The 24,737-nt window shown below is 39.4% G+C and overlaps 1 protein-coding gene and 1 long non-coding RNA gene across 2 annotated transcripts in view; both read right to left on the bottom strand.

Moving 5' to 3' along the window:
• The window catches only part of SARNP (SAP domain containing ribonucleoprotein), a 50,148-nt gene that overhangs the window by 25,171 nt on the left and 240 nt on the right, over positions 1 to 24,737 (bottom strand). The window contains exons 2-9 of the mRNA XM_072842750.1: positions 12,427 to 12,526; positions 10,056 to 10,102; positions 9,765 to 9,832; positions 5,892 to 5,943; positions 4,615 to 4,688; positions 4,161 to 4,189; positions 1,463 to 1,488; positions 167 to 235 (exon numbers count right to left, since the gene is read on the bottom strand). Of these exons, the coding sequence (XP_072698851.1) occupies positions 167 to 235; positions 1,463 to 1,488; positions 4,161 to 4,189; positions 4,615 to 4,688; positions 5,892 to 5,943; positions 9,765 to 9,832; positions 10,056 to 10,102; positions 12,427 to 12,526 (465 nt within the window). The remainder of the gene's footprint in view (positions 1 to 166; positions 236 to 1,462; positions 1,489 to 4,160; positions 4,190 to 4,614; positions 4,689 to 5,891; positions 5,944 to 9,764; positions 9,833 to 10,055; positions 10,103 to 12,426; positions 12,527 to 24,737) is intronic.
• On the bottom strand, positions 20,247 to 24,736 carry LOC140642361 (uncharacterized). Its single transcript, XR_012038826.1, has 3 exons — positions 23,289 to 24,736; positions 22,569 to 22,621; positions 20,247 to 20,891 (listed from the first exon to the last, which is right to left on the bottom strand). It is a non-coding gene; the product is annotated as an uncharacterized lncRNA (long non-coding RNA).

Genomic DNA, 24,737 nt, shown 5'->3' on the forward strand with positions numbered 1-24,737 from the left:
TGAAATAATTCCTGTAATGTAATCCGTAATCAATGAGACAAAGTGATAGTCAAAGGACTTCATGACATCAAATGCTGAATATGAAAAGCCAGCTATATTCTTAGGTAGTCATTTCCAGCCCATGTAGCCCCTAAGTTGCTCTAAGGTGGCAAAAACAGTACTTTACCTTTCTGGAGATTGAAGAAACATTCAACCCAAATCTTTGAGCTCTTTCCTTTAGTTTATCCAGGTTAACCTATAAAAACATAGGGGGGAAAACATATTAAAAAAAAATACAAAAGGCAGAATTATAGTCCAAAGCTAAGAGTTCAAATAAGCCTACAATATCAAAGATACCCGGGGGGTGGGAATGAATGGGTGACGGGCACTGGGGGTTATTCTGTATGTTAGTAAATTGAACACCAATAAAAAATAAATTAAAAAAAAAAAAAAAAAAGAATGCCCACATTAAAAAAAAAAAAAAAAATCAAAGATACCCTACGTGCTAAATCATGAAACTAAGCACGCTCACTCATGCCACTACTTATTAAAAGACCTCTTCTGGAATGCTGTTAATGATTCAGCCCACCTTCCTTTGTTCATCAAAGGTGGCAAAAGCCTAAAGAAGGTTTAAGATCAGAGTGGGCCAAACACTGCTTGAAAAAGCAAACAATTATCTAAATAATCACCTCCAAATAAGTCCATTATTCACAGTCCAAAAATCATTAATTCCTATACATAGCCCCATCAGTAGTTCATAACTCTTCTTTCTTCAGAAGACAAATCTACAGCTAGTACCCAACTCAATTTTCTTCCTTTTTCTTGGAAGCCCTAATATACAAAAACAACTATCATATGGATATCTGGGACATTTTCATTACTACTACTATTGCTACTCCTACAACATTTCAGCTTCATTTCTGATACTGCACTGTAACTCCAAGGGCAGGATTTCATAAAGTCAAACATATTTCACCCACAGCATCTGTTTCCATTTTCTGAAGATGTCACCTAGTCATAATGGTCCAGAATGCATCTTATCCTACCAGTCTTTAGTCTATGATTTTATATTTAATAGCTAGTGTTGAAAAATACCAATATCTACCAACAGAACTCAAGCTGCTTCCACAGATTTGCTTGTGGTAACTAAGAATTAGACATTTTCCAGAGCCATTAGACAAGGCCTAAAATTACAGTACCATAAAACAAAGAATTATATGGATGTCTGCTAGCTAACAAAATCTATTCATTTTTTTCAAGAATGATAAAAAGGAAGATGTCTGCAATTACTTGGAAGATGTGGCAATTTTCCTGACCTCTTAGTAGTCAAACAATCCATTTTATTCAGGACATAAAACACTGTATTGAAAACAGTCACCAAACTCCTATGATCTCAGAGATTCCTCTGATCTGGGGAGTTGTTTCTAACTTTAAAACCAGAGTTAAGATTTGTGTCTCAAGGAATTAAAAAAAAAATTCTTACCATAGGCTTGGCATCAGATGACAAACCTAAAGAAGGAAATAAGTTTTATTTAACATTTTTTAAAATCATAAAGGACAAATACTCTTTATCTTATGATAAGGGGAAAAAAAGACAAACACTGCATCTAGAAATCGTGTCTGCATTTACTGCTGATGGGAACATAAAATGTACAGCCTCTTTGGAAAACAATTTGGCAGTTCCTCAAAAAGCCAGATAGTTTACCATATGATCCAGTAATCTCACTCATGGGTGTACACCCAAGAGAAATGAAAACACACATCTGCACCAAAACTTGTAAATAAATGTTCATAGCAGTATTATCTCTAGTAGCCAAAAAGTGAAAACAACCCAAATGTCCATGAGCGAATGAATGGATAGATAAAATGTGGTACACTCAAACAATGAAATTTTATACAATATTTTTTTAAAAGATTTTATTTATTCATGAGAGACACAGAGAGAGAGAGAGGCAGAGACACAGGCAGAGGGAGAAGCAGGCTCCATGCAGGGAGCCCGACACGGGATTCGACCCCGGGTCTCCAGGATCACGCTCTGGGCCAAAGGCGGCGCGAAACCACTGAACCACTGGGCTGCCCGAAATTTTATACAATATTAAAAAGAAATGAAGTACTAATGTATCCTACAACATGGACAAATCCTGACATTATGCTAAGAAGCCAAACACAAAAAAACTACAAATTGTATAAGTCCATTTTTATGAAGGCAAATCTTTATGCATAGAAAAAAATGAGTGGCTGTTTGGACTGGGTGGCAGAAGGAATGGGAAACAACTGCTAATGGGTACAGAGTTTCTTTTTGGGGTGATGAATGTCCTAAAATTAGACTGTGATGATGGTTGCAGAACCCTGTGAATGCACTTTTAAAAAACCATTGAATTATATACTTTAAATGGATGAACTGGGATCCCTAGGTGGCGCAGCAGTTTGGCGCCTGCCTTTGGCCCAGGGCGCGATCCTGGAGACCCGGGATCGAATCCCACATCGGGCTCCTGGTGCATGGAGCCTGCTTCTCCCTCTGCCTATGTCTCTGCCTCTCTCTCTCTCTCTCTGTGACTATCATAAATAAATTTTTTTAAAAAACATAAAAAAAAATAAATAAATAAATGGATGAACTATAGGGAATATGAGTTATATCTTAATAAAGCTGTTAAAAAAATACATAAATAAATTTTTTTAAAAAACATAAAAATAAATAAATAAATAAATGGATGAACTATAGGGAATATGAGTTATATCTTAATAAAGCTGTTAAAAAAATATATCACAACTGGACAAAGGAACACAGCAAAATGCTAGATCTTTGGAGGACATTTTCTTTTTCTTGAGGACATTTTAACACTGACAGTTCAAACTGACATCACTCGGAAGACTAAATTAGATTAAGAGATTACATTTAAAATTTATGTCTCTGGGATGCCTAGGGGGCTCAGCGGTTGAGCATCTGCCTTTGACTCAGGGTGTAATTCTGGAGTCCCAGGATCGAGTCCTGCATCGGGCTTCCTGCATGAGGCCTGCTTCTCCGTCTGCCTATGTCTCTGCTTCTCTCCTCTCTGTCTCTTATGAATAAATAAATAAAATCTTTAAAAAAATAAAATAAAAATAAATTTATGTCTCTAAAACTGGACTATGTTCTTTTTAAAAGTAACTTTCTTCCTGATTTATAAGATACATACACTCATTGCAGAAATTTTAAAAACAGAGAAAAGCAAAAAGAAGTCACTCAAAATTCCACCAACCAGAGACAATAAGTATTAACAATTTATACATATTCCTCCAAACTTTTTTTTTTTTTTTTTTAAAGTAGGATCCAGGGCCAAGCCAGGGTTTGAACTCAGAACCCCAAGCGCAAGAGTCTCATACTCTACTGACAGAGCCAGCCAGGCACCCCTCAACTTTTTTTATTTTATTTTAATTTTTAAACTCCACACCACGCATGGGGCTCAAACATACAACCATGAGATCAAAAGTCCACGCTCCACCAACTAAGCTAGTCAGGCACTCCCCAAACCTTTTTTTCTATCCATACATGCACTTCTATTACTAAAAGGGAAATACACACTACAATACAGTTTTATACCTGTTTTCACTTAGTATTTTTCTGACAAATATTCTTCAGTATCATTTTAACAACTGTATAGTCTTCTACTACACTATGGTGAACACTTAACAAATTCCCTATTACATATTACATTGTTGCTAGTTACAGATCACTAAACATAATGCTGTGATAATCCTTATGGCTACCTAAGTCTTTAAGCATATCCAACATTATTTCTTTGTAAATTCCTAGAAGGAATTACAAGACTGTTGAGGTAAAAGATACTCTCTTTTCTGTTTCACCTCTTACAGTAGGCAGTATAACACGAGACAGGAACACAATTACATACCAATTTGAGACACCAGAATAAGTAGACAAGGTACTAAAAACTTCTCTAAAGATGTCCAAGAAAAAGAAAAACAAATGTTCACATTTCCTCCTATTCTCTCATACTTCAGCACCTTCTCTAAATTGCCCAGCAAGGCTTAAGTATGGTTTTACCTAAAGCAAAAAGGTGAATGTTATAAGCACTTCAAGTCTTCTCAAGCTAACAAGTTTAGCTTCATTTGAAGAATTGAAATATGTTTTGACAGGAAAGTAAAAATATAAAGAGAACTTTCTTAGAAGAGTCTCTTCTTACCTTTTGATGAAACTGAAGATATCCCAAATCTGTAGGAAAAAAACACATGCTAAATTTTAGGAAGCTATTCACACTCCTGGTTGTCTGTCTCCATGTCAAGTGTACATATGGCACTTCTTGCTTGTGATCTCAAGCCTTGCAATCATTAGCTAATTCTAACAACCCCATGAAAGAGGTTCAGTTTACTTTTTCTCACAGAGAGACCAGAGAAGAAGCTAAAAGGAAACCTTATCAAAATTGAGAGTAACAGTGTTTTCCTGCCTTTTACCTATTAAAAAATCCTGCTTGATGAGACCCATCCAAATCAGCAAAGAAGTTCTGAACAGAGCCAAATGAGTATTTATCAGCAAAGTTTCTATTTTACTTAAAATCAACAATTATATTTAAAACCTAGGATCATGCCCCTCTCCCATCATACTATCACTGTCTCAGATCCAAAAGGCTGGACACTCACCTTGCTGCCCGGGCAGCTTTCTTACTCTCCAAGCTCACAGGTACATTGAATCGTTCAGCTCTCTTCTGCATTCTCTAGGTGATAAAAAGACAAAAGAAGGGAAGAGATGGGATCCCTGGGTGGCGCAGCAGTTTAGCGCCTGCCTTTGGCCTAGGGCGCGATCCTGGAGACCCGGGATCGAATCCCACATCGGGCTCCTGGTGCATGGAGCCTGCTTCTCCCTCTGCCTGTGTCTCTGCCTCTCTCTCTCTCTCTCTGTGACTATCATAAATAAATAAAAATTAAAAAAAAAAAAGGGAAGAGAAAAATTAATTTCTGGTTTTGTGGTGTTTAGAAGTGTGTATCTTTAGAACATCAGGAGTATATTTCATAAGGTCTAAACTGAGAGCACCAACAATCCTAGAGGATATCAGGTTTTATCCATTCAGGGTTTAACTCAACTGCCCTTTCCAGAAAACAAACACAAAAGACTATTATTACACTTATGGCCTCAAAAACAAAAGGAAAGGAATAAAATAAAACCCACATTCTGCACGAAGCCAAGAAGACAAAAGCTGTGTTTGGTTGACCTTTGAAAAGGGATCAAAGGAACAGCTTGGTTCCAACAGTAGTGGTACTCTTTCAGTTAGAAATGAGGCAGCATTGTCCTATGTCATCTCTACTTTAAAGGTACAAAAAACCCAGAGATCTCAACTGGAGCCCAGTTTCAGAGATCTTGACACAAAATCCAGAGAAATTTTAGTCTTACCAGCTATCAAGTAGTGACATCCTCCTAATTACTTTTCATCTCTTCCAATGGATAATCCTACCAAACTCTAATCTAGTTTGTAAACATCTTAGAGTTACCACTAAGGCCTAGGTACTAAATATGAAAAGACTAGGGCTTCAAAAGTGACTATGCCAGCCCAAATATTTTCTCAAGTGCTGACAGTAGAAAAATATATCAATACCAAAATCTGTCAATACTGATTTTCTATTTATGAGTCAGTTTTTCAGTGATTATAAAGGTAGAATAAAAGGTAAGAAACAGAAAGATAGGGATCCCTGGGTGGCTCAGCGGTTTAGCGCCTGCCTTTGGCCCAGGGCGTGATCCTGGAGACCCGGGATCGAGTCCCGCATCAGGCTCCCTGCATGGAGCCTGCTTCTCCCTCTGCCTGTGTCTCTGCCCTCCCCCCCCCATGTCTATCATGAATAAATAAATAAGTTAAAAATCTTAAAAAAATAAAATAAGAAAGATACATAGAGACTGCTCTTCTACTAGGGAGCAAAACACCTACCTCAGTCTGTGGTATCTCAGATGTAATTTTTACCACTTTCTTCTCTGTTGCCCTGGAAAAGAAGAAAGAAATTTTTTAAAATGAGGAAACTTGATATTCTAACCCAAAACTTTAGAATATATAAGAATTCATCTGAATCTTGTCCTCTGTCTCATTTCTCTCCATCACCCCTTAATTCAAAAAAAATATGAAGCTCATTAGAACTTCAGTTCATCGAACTGCCATCTATTTAAGAGTTCAAATAGCAGACAAAGCTACTTTACAAAAGTATAAAAAAGGAATTAGGAAAAAAGTCTGGTTAAATATATTGGGCTGAAAGGAAACACTCAAAGGACATTAGAAACCATTTCTTTTACTTTCAGGAACTTTAAATTTACTTCTGGACTAATGACTATTCCTCTAACCCTCATTTAAATGGCAGCTCTCAATTTTCATCACAACGACAATTAACGAGTGCTCTACAAGCTCTGGTTTCCTTCTTTTACAAATCCCTTATTTCTCCCACGGGGACTGTAGCTCCAGCTGGAACAGTCAAAGTGAGACAAATAAAAATGCCAAAGGGAGTGGGAAGAAAAAAGACTAAGGGGAGTTTGAATTAGGAAAACATGGCTAAGTTACTAGTCAAAAGGTTTAAGAGAAAACAAAAGAGGGGGGACCACTGGGGCGGGAGACAAAGTTCGGAAGTACCCAGGATAAATGGAAGGGCATTAACCATCCACCAAACAACTCCCATAAAACTGTGGGTCATAACCAGTCTCATTAAGGTCCCTCATTTAGAGACATGGGCAGCCTTTGTTCCAATATCCCGGACACTTTCCCCATTTGATGCCCTGAAAGGTAGTAATGGTTTAATGGCATTTTCAGAGGAAGCAATTCTGAACAGGAACTTACTCTCTCCATCCTTTTGTTGGAGGTTCTTGGACTGACAGACAAGTAATGGGTGCCCCCTGCTGACCATAACTGCATCCTACAGTACTTAACTGCCCTGGTTTGGGGTAGTGGGGGTTGGGGGTATCAAACTAGAAATAGTAACATATTTCTGGAGAACCTCAAGCCAAAGAGGAAGGAGAATCTCCTAATGAACATTCAAAGTACCTAAGTTAGTCCTCAATATTCTTACTTTAAAGAAATTCCTGAATTCTTACCATTTCCTGGTCATCCACATGTCCCAAAACCTCTCTCGTTCAGACAGAACGGGACACTGAATTTTAAAGTTTTACTTGAAGTCCAATGCCATTAAGAGAACAGTCTTCTCCACCAACCCCCAGCTAATAACTTTCTTCACATTCCTATCTTGAAGCACAATCACTGCAGTATACCTCATGGCAGAAAGGGAACCTCAAAATAGGGTGCTTCTTTCTGCTTTGTTTCAGATACTTTAGGTACAATTAAGCTCAAGCAATTAAATACACATCACATTCTGGAACTCATGGGAAACGTATTCTCTTTACGGAGAAATTTCTATCCTAACCAGTCACAAGACATTCTCCAAACTACAGGGACCCAGAACTTTTCTGAACATACTGCAGTCTAACCACTACCATCACTCTAAAGAGCAAAATCACCCCTGCTAATACACACTTTCAATTTCCTTGTTTAGAAATTCATTAATAAAATCAAATGCTCTGAATAAGAGAATTACACATCTCACATATTCTAAGAATAATGAACTTCTACGAATTTTCAAACTTCATTGTTAACCTACAAAAACCAATTATCATTGTATTCACCTTATCTTCCTTCTTCCTCCAGATGTTCCCCAAAACATTGCTACTTTAAATGTATTCTATAAGCCATTTCCTTAAGGCATTATATCTAAACGTAAACCTCCTATGATGGAAGATAACTAGATGGCTTTAAAAAGCAATATTATTAGGGGTGCCTGGGTAGCTTGGTCAGTTAAGCATCTAAATCTTGATTTGGATTTCAGCTCAGGTCATCATCTCAGAGCTGTGAAATCAACCCCCACATCAGGCTCTGTGCTGGGCATGGAGCCTGCTTAAGATTCTCTCTTTCCTTCTGCCCCTTTCCTCCCACCAAAAGCAGTATTATTAGATAAAATCTAATGAAACATTAAATGTATATCCCCTGTGATGCAGCAAATCCACTGCAGGGAATTTATCGCATGGACACACTTGCATAAGTATAAATATAGCTGCTTAAAGACACGCAGCACTGCATTTTTTGCTATTATGAATTACCTAAATGTCCATCAACAGGAGACTGGTTTGAAATTACTGTTCATCAATAGAATGGAGTACTATTAGCTGCTAGAAGAATAAGGTTCTATGTTGATAACTACTAAATCTGGGTGAGCAGTACATACAGGTCTATTATACTGTTCTCATAACTTGTATATATACTTGCCATTTCCCACAATAGCAAGCTAAAAAAAGAGACCTACCACTTAGAAAGATAATTACACCATTTCATACGGTTGATGTGAGGACTAAATGGGAATACATGCAAAGCACTTAGAATCCTGCCTTGTGGGGATCCCTGGATGGCTCAGCGGTTGAGCACCTGCCTTCCACCCAGGGTGTGATCCTGGAGTCCCCGGATCAAGTCCCACATCAGGCTCCCTTCGTGGAGCCTGCTTCTCCCTCTGCCTGTGTCTCTGCCTCTCTCTCTCTCTGTCTCTGATGAATAAATAAAATCTTAAAAAAAATAATCCTGCCTTGTATATAACATTTTAATAAAAACATTATTATAAGGTAGCCCCAGTGGAGCAGCGGTTTAGTGCCGCCTGCAGCCCGGGGTGTGCTCCTGGGGACCCGGGATCAAGTCCCATGTTGGGCTTCCTGAGTGGAGCCTGCTTCTCCCTCTGCCTGTGTCTCTGCCTCTCTCTGTGTCTCTCATGAATAAATAAATAAAATTAAAAAAAAAAAAAACAATTATTATATAATGACTATAAAAACACATGAGAATAATCAAGAAACCCACAATATGCCTAGTGTATGTATGTATGTATCTGTACATGCATACATACACAAACTCTCCATATAACATTCTAAAGAAATATATTGAAAACCTCTGGAAAGTCAGATGGGAGTAGAGAGAAGAGGTACATAATTTTCGGTTTATATACTTATCTACATAGTATTTGACTTATCACAAGCACATATATCATTTTTTATAATTAAATGCATAAATACAGCTATGAGGAACAAAAATGTTAAAAAGGATTCAACGGTTATTAATTACTGGATTTGACAGCCCTCAAAAAAGAGGTTTATGATCAACCTGTGGGATAGTTTTTTTTTTTTTTTTTAAGATTTTATTTATTCATGAGAGACACAGAGAGAGAGAGAGAGAGGCAGAGGGAGAAGCAGGCTCCATGCAGGGAGCCCGACGCGGAACTTGATCCCAGGTCTCCAGGATCAGGCCCTGGGCCGAAGGCGGTGCCAAACTGCTGAGCCACTCGGGCTGCCCTGTGGGATAGTTTAAATAAGGTCCACTTTCTACTCTAGTACTTTGTCTTCCCTTCTTCCACTGTAAATCAAAAAGGGAGAGAGAATAAAGTGTTACCTAAAAGACATTATCTCTGCTCAGAACCATCCTCCCTTACAAAATTCCTTATTCACAGGAAAATCTAGATGTTTATACAGAAAAAGAATCATCCATTATGGTCCTACAACAAAGGCTAGAACTAAACTCTGTCTGAGATTGAAGTTTCCTGGTCCTAGTTATCTATTACATAACCCAGAGACAAACCACTTTGCTTCACTGGGACCATGTTCTGAAAATGTATGATCTAATAAAAAATGAAAAAGCCAATGGAAAGGTTTAAGAAGTAAAGAGAGTGAAAGACTAAACCCCTCCAAAACCCAGAACTATCTGCCCTTACTCAGATCATAAAAAAGGGATAGTTACACATCAACAGTTTTCTCAGGAGGTTCTTCCTCTTTGACAGGTAGTTCTATGGGCTTTGGTTCTTCTTCCTAAAACCAAATGAAATAATGGTTAATATAAACCAACAGTAAGTACCCAACAATAAGAGTATTAGAACTCAAAAATGAACCAGTTTTTCAGAACCTTCATTCCCCCCTCTATGCTCCCCTAACAAGTTAGCATTTAAGCCCTCTAATGATTGATGGTAAGCAATGTGGCCAAGGTATCAACATGTTGCCAGGCCAGTGACTAACCTTACTCTCTCCAACTCACCTCTGTTTCATCTCCCAGAACATCTTCTTCATTTGCCTCCTCTTCAGCTAAAGAATATTAAAATATTCAGGTCAAGCCCTGCTAAAAAAAACCATCTTGATCACTGTACTTAGGCTAAAATTATAATCATTTTGCTTTCCCAAAATAAAATTCAATAGTTGAAGGCAGATCTGATGCTCATAAAATCTGCTCCACATGGAAAAGATAAAGCCGTATTATTCTCTACCTAACATTAATACAAAGTTGAACTCCAGCTGCACTGAAAAACCATAATAAGGTCAAACTATAACATTAATGTTACAGAGAATATCTTTAATATTTAGTGGTGAGGAGGGATTTCTAAAAAAAAAAAAACAAAAAAACAAAAAACACTGCAGGGTAGCCCCAGTGGCCCAGCAGTTTAGTGCCACCTTCAGCCCAGGGCATGATCCTGGAGAACCAGGATCAAGTCCCATGTCAGGCTCCCTGCATGGAGCCTGCTTCTCCCTCTGCCTATGTCTCTGTCTCTCGTGAATAAATAAATAAATAAATCTTAACAAAACAAAACAACAAAACCAAACACTGAAGTAAAAGTTATATATGGGGATCCCTGGATGGCGCAGCGGTTTAGCGCCTGCCTTTGGCCCAGGGCGCGATCTTGGAGACCCGGGATCGAATCCCACGTCGGGCTCCCGGTGCATGGAGCCTGCTTCTCCCTCTGCCTATGTCTCTGCCTCTCTCTCTCTCTCTCTGTGACTATCATAAATAAATAAAAATTAAAAAAAAAAAAAACCAAAAATAAAAAAATAAAAGTTATATATGAAAAATTGCAGATTTTCCAAAACTAAGACACCATGGGAAAAGAAACAAATGACAAAGAGAGTATTTGTGTTTAAGACCAACAGTGAACAGCTACCAGAATATAAAAGAAATGTCTGCAAACTAACAAGTGAATTATGGGAACCCCAAAAGAAAAACGGCAAAGGAAAAACCCTACAAACCATGAACACAAGAAATGTTCAAACTTTTTAATAACTAGAGGAATGTAAATTGAACCAACAGTTTAATGAAAATGAAGCCACTTAACAGGATAGTGCCAAGTTTAGGTGTGTGGAGGAGATACAAGAACCCTCATGCACTGATGATGGCACTGTAGATTTACAGAGCAATTTTGGAAAATAATTTGGCAGTGCTTAATCATATCAGGAATACCTTATGAATAGATATTAACTGGTAATCCCACTCCTGGGTGTATACCCTAGAAAGACACTCACCAAGAAATATAAAAGAATATGAAAGAAGTAGTCTAGGAGGCAATATAGGTGTTTGTTACTAGGTGAATTAAGTAAAACGTAGTGGATTCCATACATGATAGAACACTATCCAGGAATTTGAATCAGTAGACTAGGTGACTACACAGCCATAGCCACACAGATATGAATGTATCTTAAAAAACAAACAAAAAAACAAAAAAACAAAAAAAAAAAAACACAGTACTTAGAGAAAAAAAGTGAGAACTAAAGTAAGGCTATGGCCTCACTACCAATTACATAAAAACATTGTATTCCAAACAACACTACATGGTTTACAAGGACAAAGACAAAAAATACATATCAAGCACATTAGAATAGCTGCTTACAGGAGTTGGGGTAAAAGCAATAAAAGGGAATAAATAAAAATTAGCAGGAACTTGTACAACCTGGAATGATAATATGCCTTAAATAAAGCTGGTTTTGTTTATTTTTTAAAAAGTGGAATTACAGAATGTCAGAGTTAGAAGGAACCAGAGATTCCTTAGATTTACCAATTTCAAGTATGGAAACGTTTGTCTCATTGCATAGATCAGAACAGACACCTAGTCACTTAAACAGTGACTATTCAAAGTTATGAGTAACTTTCTGGCATAAGAGGTAGCAGAATTCAAATCTCCCAATTTTCAATCTAATGATACCTGTTTTAGCATACTTCCTTTTAAACAATTTACTGAAATAAAATTAGTGTCTTAAAAAAAAGGGGAGGAGTATATTTCTTTGCATTATAACCACTGTTTTGGATGATCAAGAGTTTTGATACAGTTAATCAAGAGCTTATATCAGGATGCCTGGGTGGCTCAGTGGTTGAGCATCTGCCTTCAGCTCAGGATGTGATCCCAGTCCCAGGATCGAGTCCCACATCGGGTTCCCTGCATGCAGCCTGCTTCTCCCTCTGCCTGTGTCTCTGCCTCTCTCTCTGTGTCTCTCATGAATAAATAAATAAAATCTTTAAAAAATTTTTAATTAAAAAAAGAGCTTATATCACCAACAGCTTAAAGGAAAAGGAGAAATCTTCCACATGACAGAGCCTAAAAATTAATCCCCTCTCTCATATCACTCTGCCTCTACAAAACACTCACCATGCTCTTCAAGATATGCCTGGAGCCTGTTGATGAGATCTTGTTTTATTCCCTTGGTCTCCAAACCACGAGCAAGACATTCCTGCTTTAGTTCAGCAAGCTGAGAAAAAAAGAATAAAGCTTTTCCTTAGTTAACAGAATGAACCCGATGATTAAATAAATAAGGTAGTTCTCACAAGAAAAAAAAGTTCAATTCCCAAACTACCACTCTTAAACCCACTAAATCTCCAGATCCACAAAGATGGGCCACTTCTCTCTAATAATATTCAATATGCAAGAGGACTTTTCTAAAAGATGGTGAAGAATAAACTTACTTTAATGAAATTCCTATTCATGCAACTATTTATTATTACAAATCCCTAGCTATTTCTGAGGGGCAGCACCTCCCCCCATTACTGTACCAGCTAGCATACAGAAAAAAAATTTTTTTTTAAATCAACCTTTAAGTAGAAAACTTAAGTATCTAAAAGTAGATTCTTCTTACTTTTTTTTTTTTAATATTTTATTTATTTATTCATGATAGACACAGAGAGAGAGAGAGGCAGAGACAGAGGCAGAGGGAGAAGCAGGCTCCATGCAGGGAGCCTGATGTGGGACTTGATCCAGGGTCTCCAGGATCACGCCCTGGGATGCAGGCGGCGCTAAACCGCTGAGCCACTGGGGCTGCCCAGATTCTTCTTACTTTTATCTCTTACTGCAATCTACTATTTACATGCATACAAGTCTGACCCTGAAGAATTAGGCAGATGTGTTATCTAGTTTAATGTCAATATGAATCGATTAAAGGATCTATGTCAAAATGGAAAGAATATCCAATGGCATGCTATCAAGTTCTATGTAAGAGTTCTAAATCAGTAACTTGACTAAACATGAAATAGGTATGCTTATCAACTCTGTGAATAACAGAAGGAGGAAGGAAGACCTGATGGATTACTGAGAGAACTAAGTGGCAGGGAGGACAAGAAGGGGAGGCTCTTCAGAGAACAATGAGCCAAAAAGAAGATTCAATTTGGAAGGACCAGGTATCCCTATAAAGCATTACTTTATTTTTTTTTTTAAGATTTTATTTATTCATGAGAGACACACAGAAGCAGAGAGAGAAGCAGGCACCTCACAGGGAGCCCTGATGTGGGACTTGATCCCCGGACCCGGGATCACGCCCTGTGCCAAACACAGGTGCTCAACCACTGAGCCACCCAGGCATCCCTAAAGTATTTCATTTAGATTCAAAACTTAAATTGTTTAAAAACCAGATGAGCAAGATCAGACTCAACAGTAACGCAAAGGTTGAAGACCTCAGGATTTTAGATAATTACAAGTACAAAGAGGGTTAATGGTATGATTTGCTACCAAAGTAATTCTGGGTTATGGTAACTGAAAAATAATCTATTCTAAATGATTGATTCTTATTTTAAGAAGCATAATGACATGCTGATCCAAGGAGAACAAGCAGGAAAAGAAAGGTTTTAGAAATCCAATATGCAAATCAGTGCACAAATAGATTGGCACTGAAAGAAGACTTCAATGGCTTTGAAGTACAGATCTAAGATCAACCAGGAGAGGTCAGAAGGCAGATCCCTACAGAAGAAAGAATTTTACAATTAAGGGAATATGCTAGGCATCTCTGGAAGGCTTTCAACCAAGGGAGCATTTGAAAATGGAGAGGGGAGCTTCCCCCCGCAACACAATGACTGAGCGGGTGGAGCATTCAGTGAGGTCAGGTAAGCAGGGATACTCTGCGGAGGGAGAACTCTCCTACCCAAAAAACCAACAGCACTCCTTTTGAGAAACATGGTAGATAAATCACTCACTAAAAGCACAAAATGTCCTCTTCTAAAGTCCCCTGGGTTCAAATTTCAGCTTTACCACTTACAGCTGTGTAACCTTGGATGACTAACTTAACCTCTCTGTGCCTCAGTTTCCTATGAAATGCAACAGTATCTATACCATGGGATTATTGGGATGATTAAATAAGTAAATATTTGTAAAGCATTTACAACAGTGCTTGGCAGCTGGTAAGCACTTCATAAGTGTTAGACACTGGGTGAAGGATTAGACAATATTAGAATCTCTGCTTCTCAGATTTCGGAATTTCACAGATCAATATATTTTTAATTAGGCAGACTGATGGGGCTGCCAACTTTTTAATATTTCAGCCAGATGGACTAATACTTTCAATACTTTTATAAAAAAATAAAAACCAATTACTATAAAAATCATCACACATTTGGATGTAGCAGTGACACCAAACTGCTATAAAAGTTTCTAAATGCTTACTCAGTATTTTTTTTAACTTACCGCTAACCATTCATGACCCAGCACTGGCTTGCAGACCATACCCTGAATACTATTAACCTAGAATCTAAACTCTAAGTGATCTCTAAGGTCCATTTCTTAAGAACCTGGATCTTTCCCACATTGGTACTTTGTTCTTTCATTTTCTTTCAGCTTCCTGGAGAACAAGGCTTGTGATTTAGGTTACACTTTAAAAAGTTTTGCTGGGGCACCTGAGTGGCTCAGTCAGTTGAGCACCCAATTCTTCTGACTGTTGGTTTGGGCTCAGGTCATGATCTCGGGTCGTGGGATTAGGCACTATGTAGGACTCAGCACTAGGGCATACTGCTAAGCCTGGGGTTGGCTTAGGAGTCTTTCCCCCACCCTCTCCCTCTGCTTGTCCCATTGCACACTCATGCTCTCTCCTTCTAAAGTAAATAAAATCTTTTAAAAAGATATTTTCTTGGTTTATTATAAAAGTGTTATGCTTACTGTAGAATAGTTTGAAAATTCTGAAAAATACAGAAGAAAATAAGTCTTATGTAACCCCAGCACTTAACACTTAAAATATAACACTATATATAGTCATTTAACACTTTAAATATATCATTAGTGTGTGTTTAGAAGGTGCTTGTTGTTTACAGAGCAATACAACTTTTTTTTTTTTTTTTTAAGTTTTTTGGTTTTTGGCAGAGAGAGGCAGAGACACAGGCAGCGGGAGAGGCAGGCTCCCTGCAGGGATCCAGGATCTCTAGGGTCTCCAGGATCATACCCCAGGCTGAAGGCGGTGCTAAACTGCTGAGCCACCAGGGCTGCCCAGCAATACAACTTTACTCGTTTCTTATAACCCCAATCTTCCGCAGAAGCCTCCATTCCTTACCCCTTCCTGGTTTAAATTAACACTTTGGTAAATATTTAGGCAATTCAAACCTCAACTCTCTAACAGAATTGTTCCTCCCTTCCTTTTTCTTCCCCCAAATTATGCCTAGATATAGGCAAGACCTGCAAACAAACAAACAAACAAACAAACAAAAACCTCACAGTTGACAGGAAATGGAATCATGGTTTCTACATAGGCTGCTAATCTACACTTGGGAACTGACAAACTGGTACAACTAGTAGTGTAGCATCCATCACTGCTGACCAATGGCCCTGCCATTTGCCGTTGGTCACTAAAATCTCAGCCCCCAACAGTTCTCAGTCCCTAAACCCAGATCTTTGGGCTCATTCAGTGGTCTTCTCAGCACCTCTATGTCCCCTTTCTGGTCAAATGAGATTGTTACATAGAGTTTTTACATACTGTATTACTTTAGTTATTATATTATGGGTTCTGCTCATTTCTTTTCACTTTTCATTTTGGTACAATTACCTTAGTAGTAGAACAAAAATCTTTTAAAGCCTACATTGAGAACTAACTTATAATATCAAATCTTACCCATTTTTATACGTATGTGTCTTAAACATTTTTTTATATGTGTCTTAAAAATCTTTTTTAAAGATTTTATTTATTTATTCATGAGAGACACAGGGAGAGAGGGAGAGAGAGAGACAGACAGACAGACAGACAGACAGGCAGACACAGGCAGAGGGAGAAGCAGGCTCCATGCAGGGAGCCTGACGTAGGACTCGATCCCGGGTCTCCAGGATCACGTCCTGGGCTGAAGGCGGCGCTAAACCGCTGAGCCACCGGGCTGCCCTATCTTAAATTTTTTAAAATAACATTTAATAAATAAATAAATAAATAAATAAATAAATAAATAAATAACATTTTATTTTATTATTATTTTTTAAAATATTTTATTTATTTATTCATGAGAGAGGTAGAGACACAGGCAGAGGGAGAAGCAGGCTCCCTGTGGGAAGCCTGATGTGGGACTAGATCCCAGGACCCTGAGATAACAATCTGAGCCAAAGGCAGATGCTCAACCACTGACCCACACAGGTGCCCCAAAATAACATTTTTTTCAAAGACTTTTTATTTATTGGGATCCCTGGGTGGCTCAGCGGTTGAGCACCTGCCTTTGGCCCAGGGCGCGATCCTGGAGTCCCAGGATTGAGTCCCATGTTGGGCTCCTGGCATGGAGCCTGCTTCTCCCTCCTCCTGTGTCTCTGCCTCTCTCTTTCTCTCTCTCTCATGAATAAATAAATAAATCTCAAAAAAAAAAAAAAGACTTTTTATTTATTTATTCAGAGGCCGAGACACAGGCAGAAGGAGAAGTAGGCTCCCTGCAGGGAGCCTGATGCAGGACTCCATCCCAGGACTAGAATCACGTCCTGAGCCAAAGGCAGACACACTCAACCGCTGAGCCACCCAGGCATCTCAAAAGAACGTATTTTAAAAGCAAGACATATTGAGTGAGTTTTATGGTATGTGAATTGTCACATACCATAAAGGTATGTCAATAAGGCTATTAAAAAAAGAGTTAAAGAACACTATATATAGAATAATAACATTAATGTAAAAAATAATGCAAATACACACTCCATACAGATAAATTACTACTGGCTGAATCTGGGAAGAAGCAGCTTACTGATAACAAATGTAGAAGGCAAACTTTTTACCATACGCCCTTTTGTACCTTTAGAATCATAAACTTGTACATGAATTACCTATTCAAAAACTAATTTCAAAAATTTTATTTTTTGTTGGGGCACCTGGGTGGCTCAATGAGTTAAGTGTCTGATTTCAATTCAGATCATGATCCTGGGGTCCTGGGATCGAGTCCCACCGCAGGCTCCCTGCTCAGCAGAATTTGCTTGTCCCTCTCCTTCTGCCCCTACTCCTACCCCTCCCTTGCTCATGCTCTCTCTTTTGCTCTCAAATAAATAAAATTATTAAAAAATATATAACCAGGGGATCCCTGGGAGGCTCAGCGGTTTAGCGCCTGCCTTTCGCCCAGGGCGTGATTCTGAAGTCCTGGGATCAAGTCCCACATCAGGCTCCCTGCATGGAACCTGCTTCTCCCTCTTCCTTTGTCTCTGCCTCTCTCTCTCCCTCTCTGTGTCTCTCATGAATAAATAAATAAAATCTTTAAATATATATATATTTAATATATATATATTTACAACCAAATAAGTAAAAAATTTATTTTTTAGTATCAATAAAGTATTTTCTATTCTACCTATCTAACCTACAGGGAAGGACCAATCAACTGACCACAGAATACATTTGGCATTAATCATTCATTCCTGTGACTTCTGGCTTACAAAAATTTAATTTTTTTAAAGATTATATTTATTTGAGAGAGAGAGAGAGAGAGAGAGAACAAGCAGGGAGGAGGGGCAGAGGGGGAGAAAGAGAAAGAGAGAGAGAAGCACACTCCCTGATGAGCAAAGAGGCCAACATGGGGCTCCAGGTCCTAGGACCTAGAAATCATGACCTGAGCCTACTGACTGAGCTACTCAGGTGCCCCACAAATCTTTGAATTTTAATTCAAATTTTTCATCTGTTATCCTTCAATCTAGTTTGCACATTTTTGAGTGCAAAGACATCTTATATCATTTATAACATTCCATATGATAGAAACTCAAATTTATTTTCCAGTACAAATATATGACAGATAAATCATTAAGTACTTTGTTTTTTTTTGTTTTTTTTTTTAATTTTTATTTATTTATGATAGGCACACAGTGAGAGAGAGAGAGAGGCAGAGACACAGGCAGAGGGAGAAGCAGGCTCCATGCACCGGGAGCCCAATGTGGGATTCGATCCCGGGTCTCCAGGATCGCGCCCTGGGCCAAAGGCAGGCGCTAAACCGCTGCGCCACCCAGGGATCCCCATTAAGTACTTTGAATGTGATTTCCTCACTTAATCCTCACAACAAATCTATGTGGTGGGCATTATGACCCCACTTTATAAACTAAGAAATTAGGAAAATGAAGCTTAAAGACACTGAATAATTTGCTTAACAATCACAGTTAAAAAATATGCCAGTTTAAGTCTGACTTTCAGCCGTATCTTATCTACCAAAATGCCAGCACTGCTCTCATGCACAATCTCTATCTTTCTCTTTCCTTGCTAGTTTTTCTTTTATCTAGCCCTATAAATACCGATATTCACCAAGACTCCTTTGGCTTTCTCATTCCACTTTATCAAAAGCTTTTTCAATCCCAGAACCCAATCACGGGCAAATCCTGTCAGCTTCACCTTTTTTTTTTTTTTTTTAGCTTCACCTTTAAAATACAGTAGCCCCCCACTTATCCACAGCTTAGCTTTCTGTGGTTTCAGTTATCCAGTCCAGAAGTATACGATTCTCCTTATGACACATCATCAGAAGGTCAATAACGGCCTAACATTATGTCACAATGCCTACATCATTCACCTCACTTCATCTCATCATGTAGGCATTTGATTTCACATCACCACAAAAAGGGTGAGTATAGTACCGTAAGATGTTTTGAAAGAGATCACATTCATGTAACTTTTATTAGAGTATAATTATTTTGTTAGTGTTATTAATGTTACTGTTAATTTATAAACTTTATTATAGATATGTATTTATAGAAAAAATACAGTATATGCAGGCTTCAGTACCCTGGGTTTCGTTCCTTTCTTTTCTTTTCTTTTCTTTCCTTTTCTTTTCTTTTTTCTTTCTTTTCTTTTCTTTTTTAATTTATTTATTCATGAGAGACACAGAGAGACGCAGAGACACAGGCAGAGGGAGAAGCAGGCTCCTCACAGGGAGCAACAATGCAGGACTCAATCCTGGATTCCCGGGATCACGCCCTGAGCCGAAGGCAGACGCTCAACCACGAGCCACCCAGGCATCCCAGTACCTTAGGTTTCAGGCAGCCACTGGGAGGTCTTGGAACATATCTCCCATGAATGGGGTGGGGGGAACTATTGTATATACAGAATCTAATCCTTTCTGGTTATTTATTTATTTTTTTATCATTATTTTTTTAAATGATAGAGAGAGAGAGAGAGAGGCAGAGACACAGGCAGAGGGAGAAGCAGGCTCCATGCACCGGGAGCCCGACGTGGGATTCGATCCCAGGTCTCCAGGATGGCTCCCTGGGCCAAAGGCAGGCGCCAAACCCCTGCGCCACCCAGGGATCCCCTTTCTGGTCTTTTATACAGATTACTGTAACTCTTAGCCCTGGTACCTCATTATAGTTTACTCTCCACAAAGTATCCAGAGTGATCTAAAAATTTAAGTCCGGGAAAAAAAAAATTAAAGTCAGAATGTCATCTCTCTATTCAAAAACCCTCCACTGGTAACCTATCTCAAGGGTCAAAGCCAGAGTCCTAATGATCACCTATCAGGTCCTCGCATAACACTTTGCATAAGACTCACTCTCCTACCTCTGAGTCTCTAATTTAACATCACCTTCTCAATAAGGCCTTCCGTAGTCACCCTATTTAAAATGTCAATACCGGGATCCCTGGGTGGCGCACCTGCCTTTGGCCCAGGACACGATCCTGGAGACCCGGGATTGAATCCCACTTCGGGTTCCCAGTGCATGGAGCCTGCTTCTCCCTCTGCCTATGTCTCTGCCTCTCTCTCTCTCTCTCTCTCTCTCTCTCTCTCTCTCTGCGTGTGACTATCATAAATAAATAAAAATTAAAAAAAAACTTGATTAACCTTTAAAAAAAATAAAAAATAAAATGTCAATACCCTTAATCCCACTGTACACCTAACACCCACCAAACACTGTTCCTATATTTCTCTATAGATCTTATCACTATTTGGCATACTATAAATTTTACTTATTTACTGAGCTTTCCCCCAGTAAAATATAAACTCCATGACAAGAATTTTGTCTGCTTTGTTCATTGCTATACGTTGAGAACCTATGGTAGCTGGCACATGGTAGGCACTCCATAAATATTTTCTGAATATGTACCAAACCTTTACTATCAGCTCGCAGTTCTTGAAAAGGAGGCCCACATTTCCAACTGACTATCAGCCATCTCCAAGTGCAAATCTCAAAGACACTTAAGCCCAAAACTGAACTTATCTTTTCTGCTACACAAAACTGGCTGCTTCTCCTCTCAACCTAGACTACTCAAACCTTGGATTCATCTTTCATTCCTCCCACATCTAACTCATCTATACTTACAATTTTATATACCAAATTTCTTTCAAATTCATTCCTATTCTAATATCCACCAGCTTATTTCGGGTCTTACTAAGTTTACTCACTTGACAGTGATTGAGCACCCACTCCATCAAGCATTATCCTAGACACTAAAAAAAATGAACAAAAAGAGAAAGAGTTCTTGCCCACATGAAGTTTAAAATCTAGTAAGAAAATAAAGCAACCAATGATCATATACATGTTTTTTTTTTTTTAATATATTTTTTTAATTATTTATGGTAGTCACACAGAGAGAGGGGGAGAGAGAGGCAGAGACACAGGCAGAGGGAGAAGCAGGCTCCATGCACCGGGAGCCCGATGTGGGATTCGATCCCGGGTCTACAGGATCACGCCCCGGGCCAAAGGCAGGCGCCAAACCGCTGTGCCACCCAGGGATCCCTACATGTTTAATACAAAAAAAAGAACAGGGTCCTATGAAAGCATTTAAAAAGTGGTCTGACCATGTGTGTGGATATGGAGAACTTATCCTACCTAAGGGCTCCTTGGGTAAATGATATTTGACTGATGCCTGAGTAAGACAAAGGTACGGGAGTATGGAGCGGGCAGGAGCACTTTAGCCTAAAGCATGTGTAACTGTTCTGGGTTCTGAGGTAAAGAAAGACAGTAGTGCAGTGATTAAGAACATGACTTTGGAGACAGACTACCTGGATTTGAGTCACCACTTATTATTAGCTCTGTGTACTAAGGCAAGTTACTCAATCTCTCCGAGCTTCCATTTTTCTCATTTTTAAAAAATGGATATAATAGAAGCATTTACCTTACAGGGTTACTATGAAAATTAAATCAGTTGATATATATGTGTGTGTGTGTATATACCAGACCTTGCCACATAGTAAATGCCACATAGTGTTAGTAATTAATGAATACAGCTATTCTGAGGAATGAAATGAAATAAAGCTACTGTGATGAGAAGTGTAAAAAAAGAAACTGGAGAGATTGGTAGGAATATAATCAAAAGGTTTTAAGCCGCAGAGTAACTATTATAATAATAAAAATATAACTGGTAAAATCTCTCTCTCCAGACCCCATCCTCCTTACTGCCAAAAGAATACAAACTGATTGCATCAGCTCTTCCTTTCAAATTTTCAAAGGCTCCTCATCTTCTGCCCACATGACAAAAACCAAACCACCTTACACAAGTTAAAATGCTTTTCAGTATCACTCCATTCTACATTTATGGCCACACAGTTCATTTCCTTTTTTTTTCCAAACTATCTTCAACCACCAACATAAATGAGCATCAATATTACAAATGTCTCACTGTTCTCAACACTCTGACACTATACACCCTTGTGGTTCTCTCCTCAGCAGTAATCCCTTTTTTCACCGTTGACTAGGAATCTGGTACCACTACAGTTCAAGACATTTCCACCCACATTGTTTTTTTTTTCTCCAACTGTGTTAGAATGACTGCATTTCTACAAAACTTCAGAAATGTGCTGTTGATGTGGACTTATATAAGAATTCAGATATTTTTCCCTATTTCAAAGCTTGTTCTTTTCCGAGACTCCATACAAAAGCTCTTTATAAAACTGGAAAGAGTTTTTAAAAAAGAGATAAAACTCTTGTCAACCCCAAAGTCAGGATCACTTCATCAAGATCAACAGTGGAACCAAACATTAACTGTCCTGGAAGTCAGAATTAAAGGCATAAGTTCTTAACCAGAGGTCCACGGACTCCTCAGGGCTACAAAGTAGTTTTATGAAGCCCCTCAAATCGCATGCAAAGTATATGTACATGCCTTTTTCTGGGGAGAGGGTTCATACCTTTCATCAGAGTTTCAAAGATATCTGTGACCTCCAAAAGGTTAAGAAGTGCTCTAGAGAAAAAGCAAAGACAAGCAAATGTGATTAAAAAAGTGAATCCTTTTCAGGGGCACCCTAAGTGGCTCAATCAGGTAAGCTTCCGACTCTTGATTTCAGTTCAGGTCATGATCTCAGGGTCATTAGACTGAGCCCAATGTCTGGCTCCCCACTCAACCGGGAGTCTGTTTGAGACTCTCTCCATCTCCCCCTCCCTCCCTCTCTAAAAAAGAAATACATATTTAAAAAAAAGGGGGGGGGGGCTGGATGGCTAAGTGGTTGAGCATCTGCCTTTGGCTCAGGGTGTGACCCTGGGATCCTGGGATAGAGTCCCACATCCGGCTCCTCACAGGGAGCTTGCTTCTGCCCATGTCTCTGCGTCTGTGTCTCTCATGAATAAATAAAATCTTTAAAAAAAAAAAAAAAAGGGTGCATCCTTTTCAGGCCATCAGATTTTATGGAAAGAAACACTCCATAAACCAACATAAAATCCATAAAGGCAAGTCTCAAGACTAGTGACTTACTCCGGGTATTTTAAAAGTGGAATTAATAAAAAGAAAATATTAAATCTCCTACTCATATTTCCTTTTTGTCTCATTCACTCAAAACTTTCTTTTCAGGGCACCTGGTGGCTCAGTCAGTTAAGGGTCCCATGCTAGATTTCAACTCAGATTGTTATCTTACGGCTGTAAGATTGAGCCCCGCGCCACGCTCAGGCTGGAGTCTGTTTATCGCTCTCCCTCTGCTCACACTCTCCCTCTCTGAAATAAATAAATGAATAAACTCTTTAAAAAAGCCAACTTTCTTTTCTGTGTATATTTTATAACATACCTAACAGTTTCACAGAACATAATTTATTTAACACATACAACAGAGGTGGTTACTCAATTTTCTTCACTTCTCGACTTAGGAGACCACTGATATAACCCACATGTTTCAGTGCTACCAACTTAACAGCAACTCCAGGATACGTGAAAACCCACTAATCCACTTCAGAATCCATGGGTGAAAAATCAGATTTCACAGAAAGGCTAACTGCTGCCAACGAGCATGTGCCCTCCCCACCCTTATTCTCCTTACTCCTTTGTAAAAGCTCTTCAAGTCTTAAAGGATCAGTTTACAGCTTTGGCTAAATCAGCCTGGTTTGTCCAAGGTTCCCAGGATGATGGGACCAAAGTACCTGATGGGAAAACTACTTGTGAAGCCGCAAATGGACAAGTAATCAAGATATTCTCTCAACTGACCCTAAAATAAACTATTCTCTTCTTCAGGAAAATAATCATCCCAATGTGCGGAAGCTACCAAGATTCACAAAAGACACCATTTAAAACCGCCCTGTGACTGAGTGTCACCCAGTGGTGACACCACGAGATGCAGGGCCCTCCGCGAGATGAAAAGGAGAGAGAGAAACCTAGGGCTCTCCCAAAACATCACAGTTAAGAGTGAGCAGTGTTCCCGCTGGTAAGGACAGGGCGGGGGCGGCGGCGGCGGCGGGGAATCCGAGGACTGCTGGATCCCAGGTGCTGTGCCTTCACGACCCGAGGTCCCCGAGGTCGCTGGCGTCTGAGAGGCCTAGCTCCTGAGGCCTCTCCTCAGATTTCAAAGTTAGCTCCGAGGGCGTAACCCCACTTAAAAAAAAAAAAAAAAAAAAAAAAGGAGTGGGCGCGTTCTCGTGTCCGAAAGGCGGACGGGGAGAAACACAAAGCTGCCGTCATCAGCGGACGGGAATGCCGGCCTGGGAAAACGGACGGGAACGCGTCGACCCAGGAAAAAAAAAGGGGTCCTGGCTCCAGCGCGGGGCAAAAGGGGGGACCACTGACGTAATGCACCTCTGACGAGAACCGAGAAGGGACCGGAGCAGGTTGGAAGCACTTGCACGCCCGGCGGGGAAGGGACGGATGATACGAGGGCGAAGAAAGAGCCGAAATAGCAAAGATGCCGCAAAACCATACGGAGAAGTGGGAAATTCGGGAAGGCGTAGTGGGCAAGACCAGAGGCACAAAAGAAAAGAACTACGGCGGGAGCCAGGAAGCGAAGTGGAAAAGCCGGCAAGGCGGACACGTAGTAAAAGGCGCAAGCCGGCCGGCAGAACGCAGTCCCCAGAACGCCTAAGGCAGCCTCTCCCCGCCTCAC

The sequence above is a fragment of the Canis lupus genome, chromosome 11 (assembly GCF_048164855.1).
Source record: "Canis lupus baileyi chromosome 11, mCanLup2.hap1, whole genome shotgun sequence".
Taxonomy (NCBI): domain Eukaryota; kingdom Metazoa; phylum Chordata; class Mammalia; order Carnivora; family Canidae; genus Canis; species Canis lupus.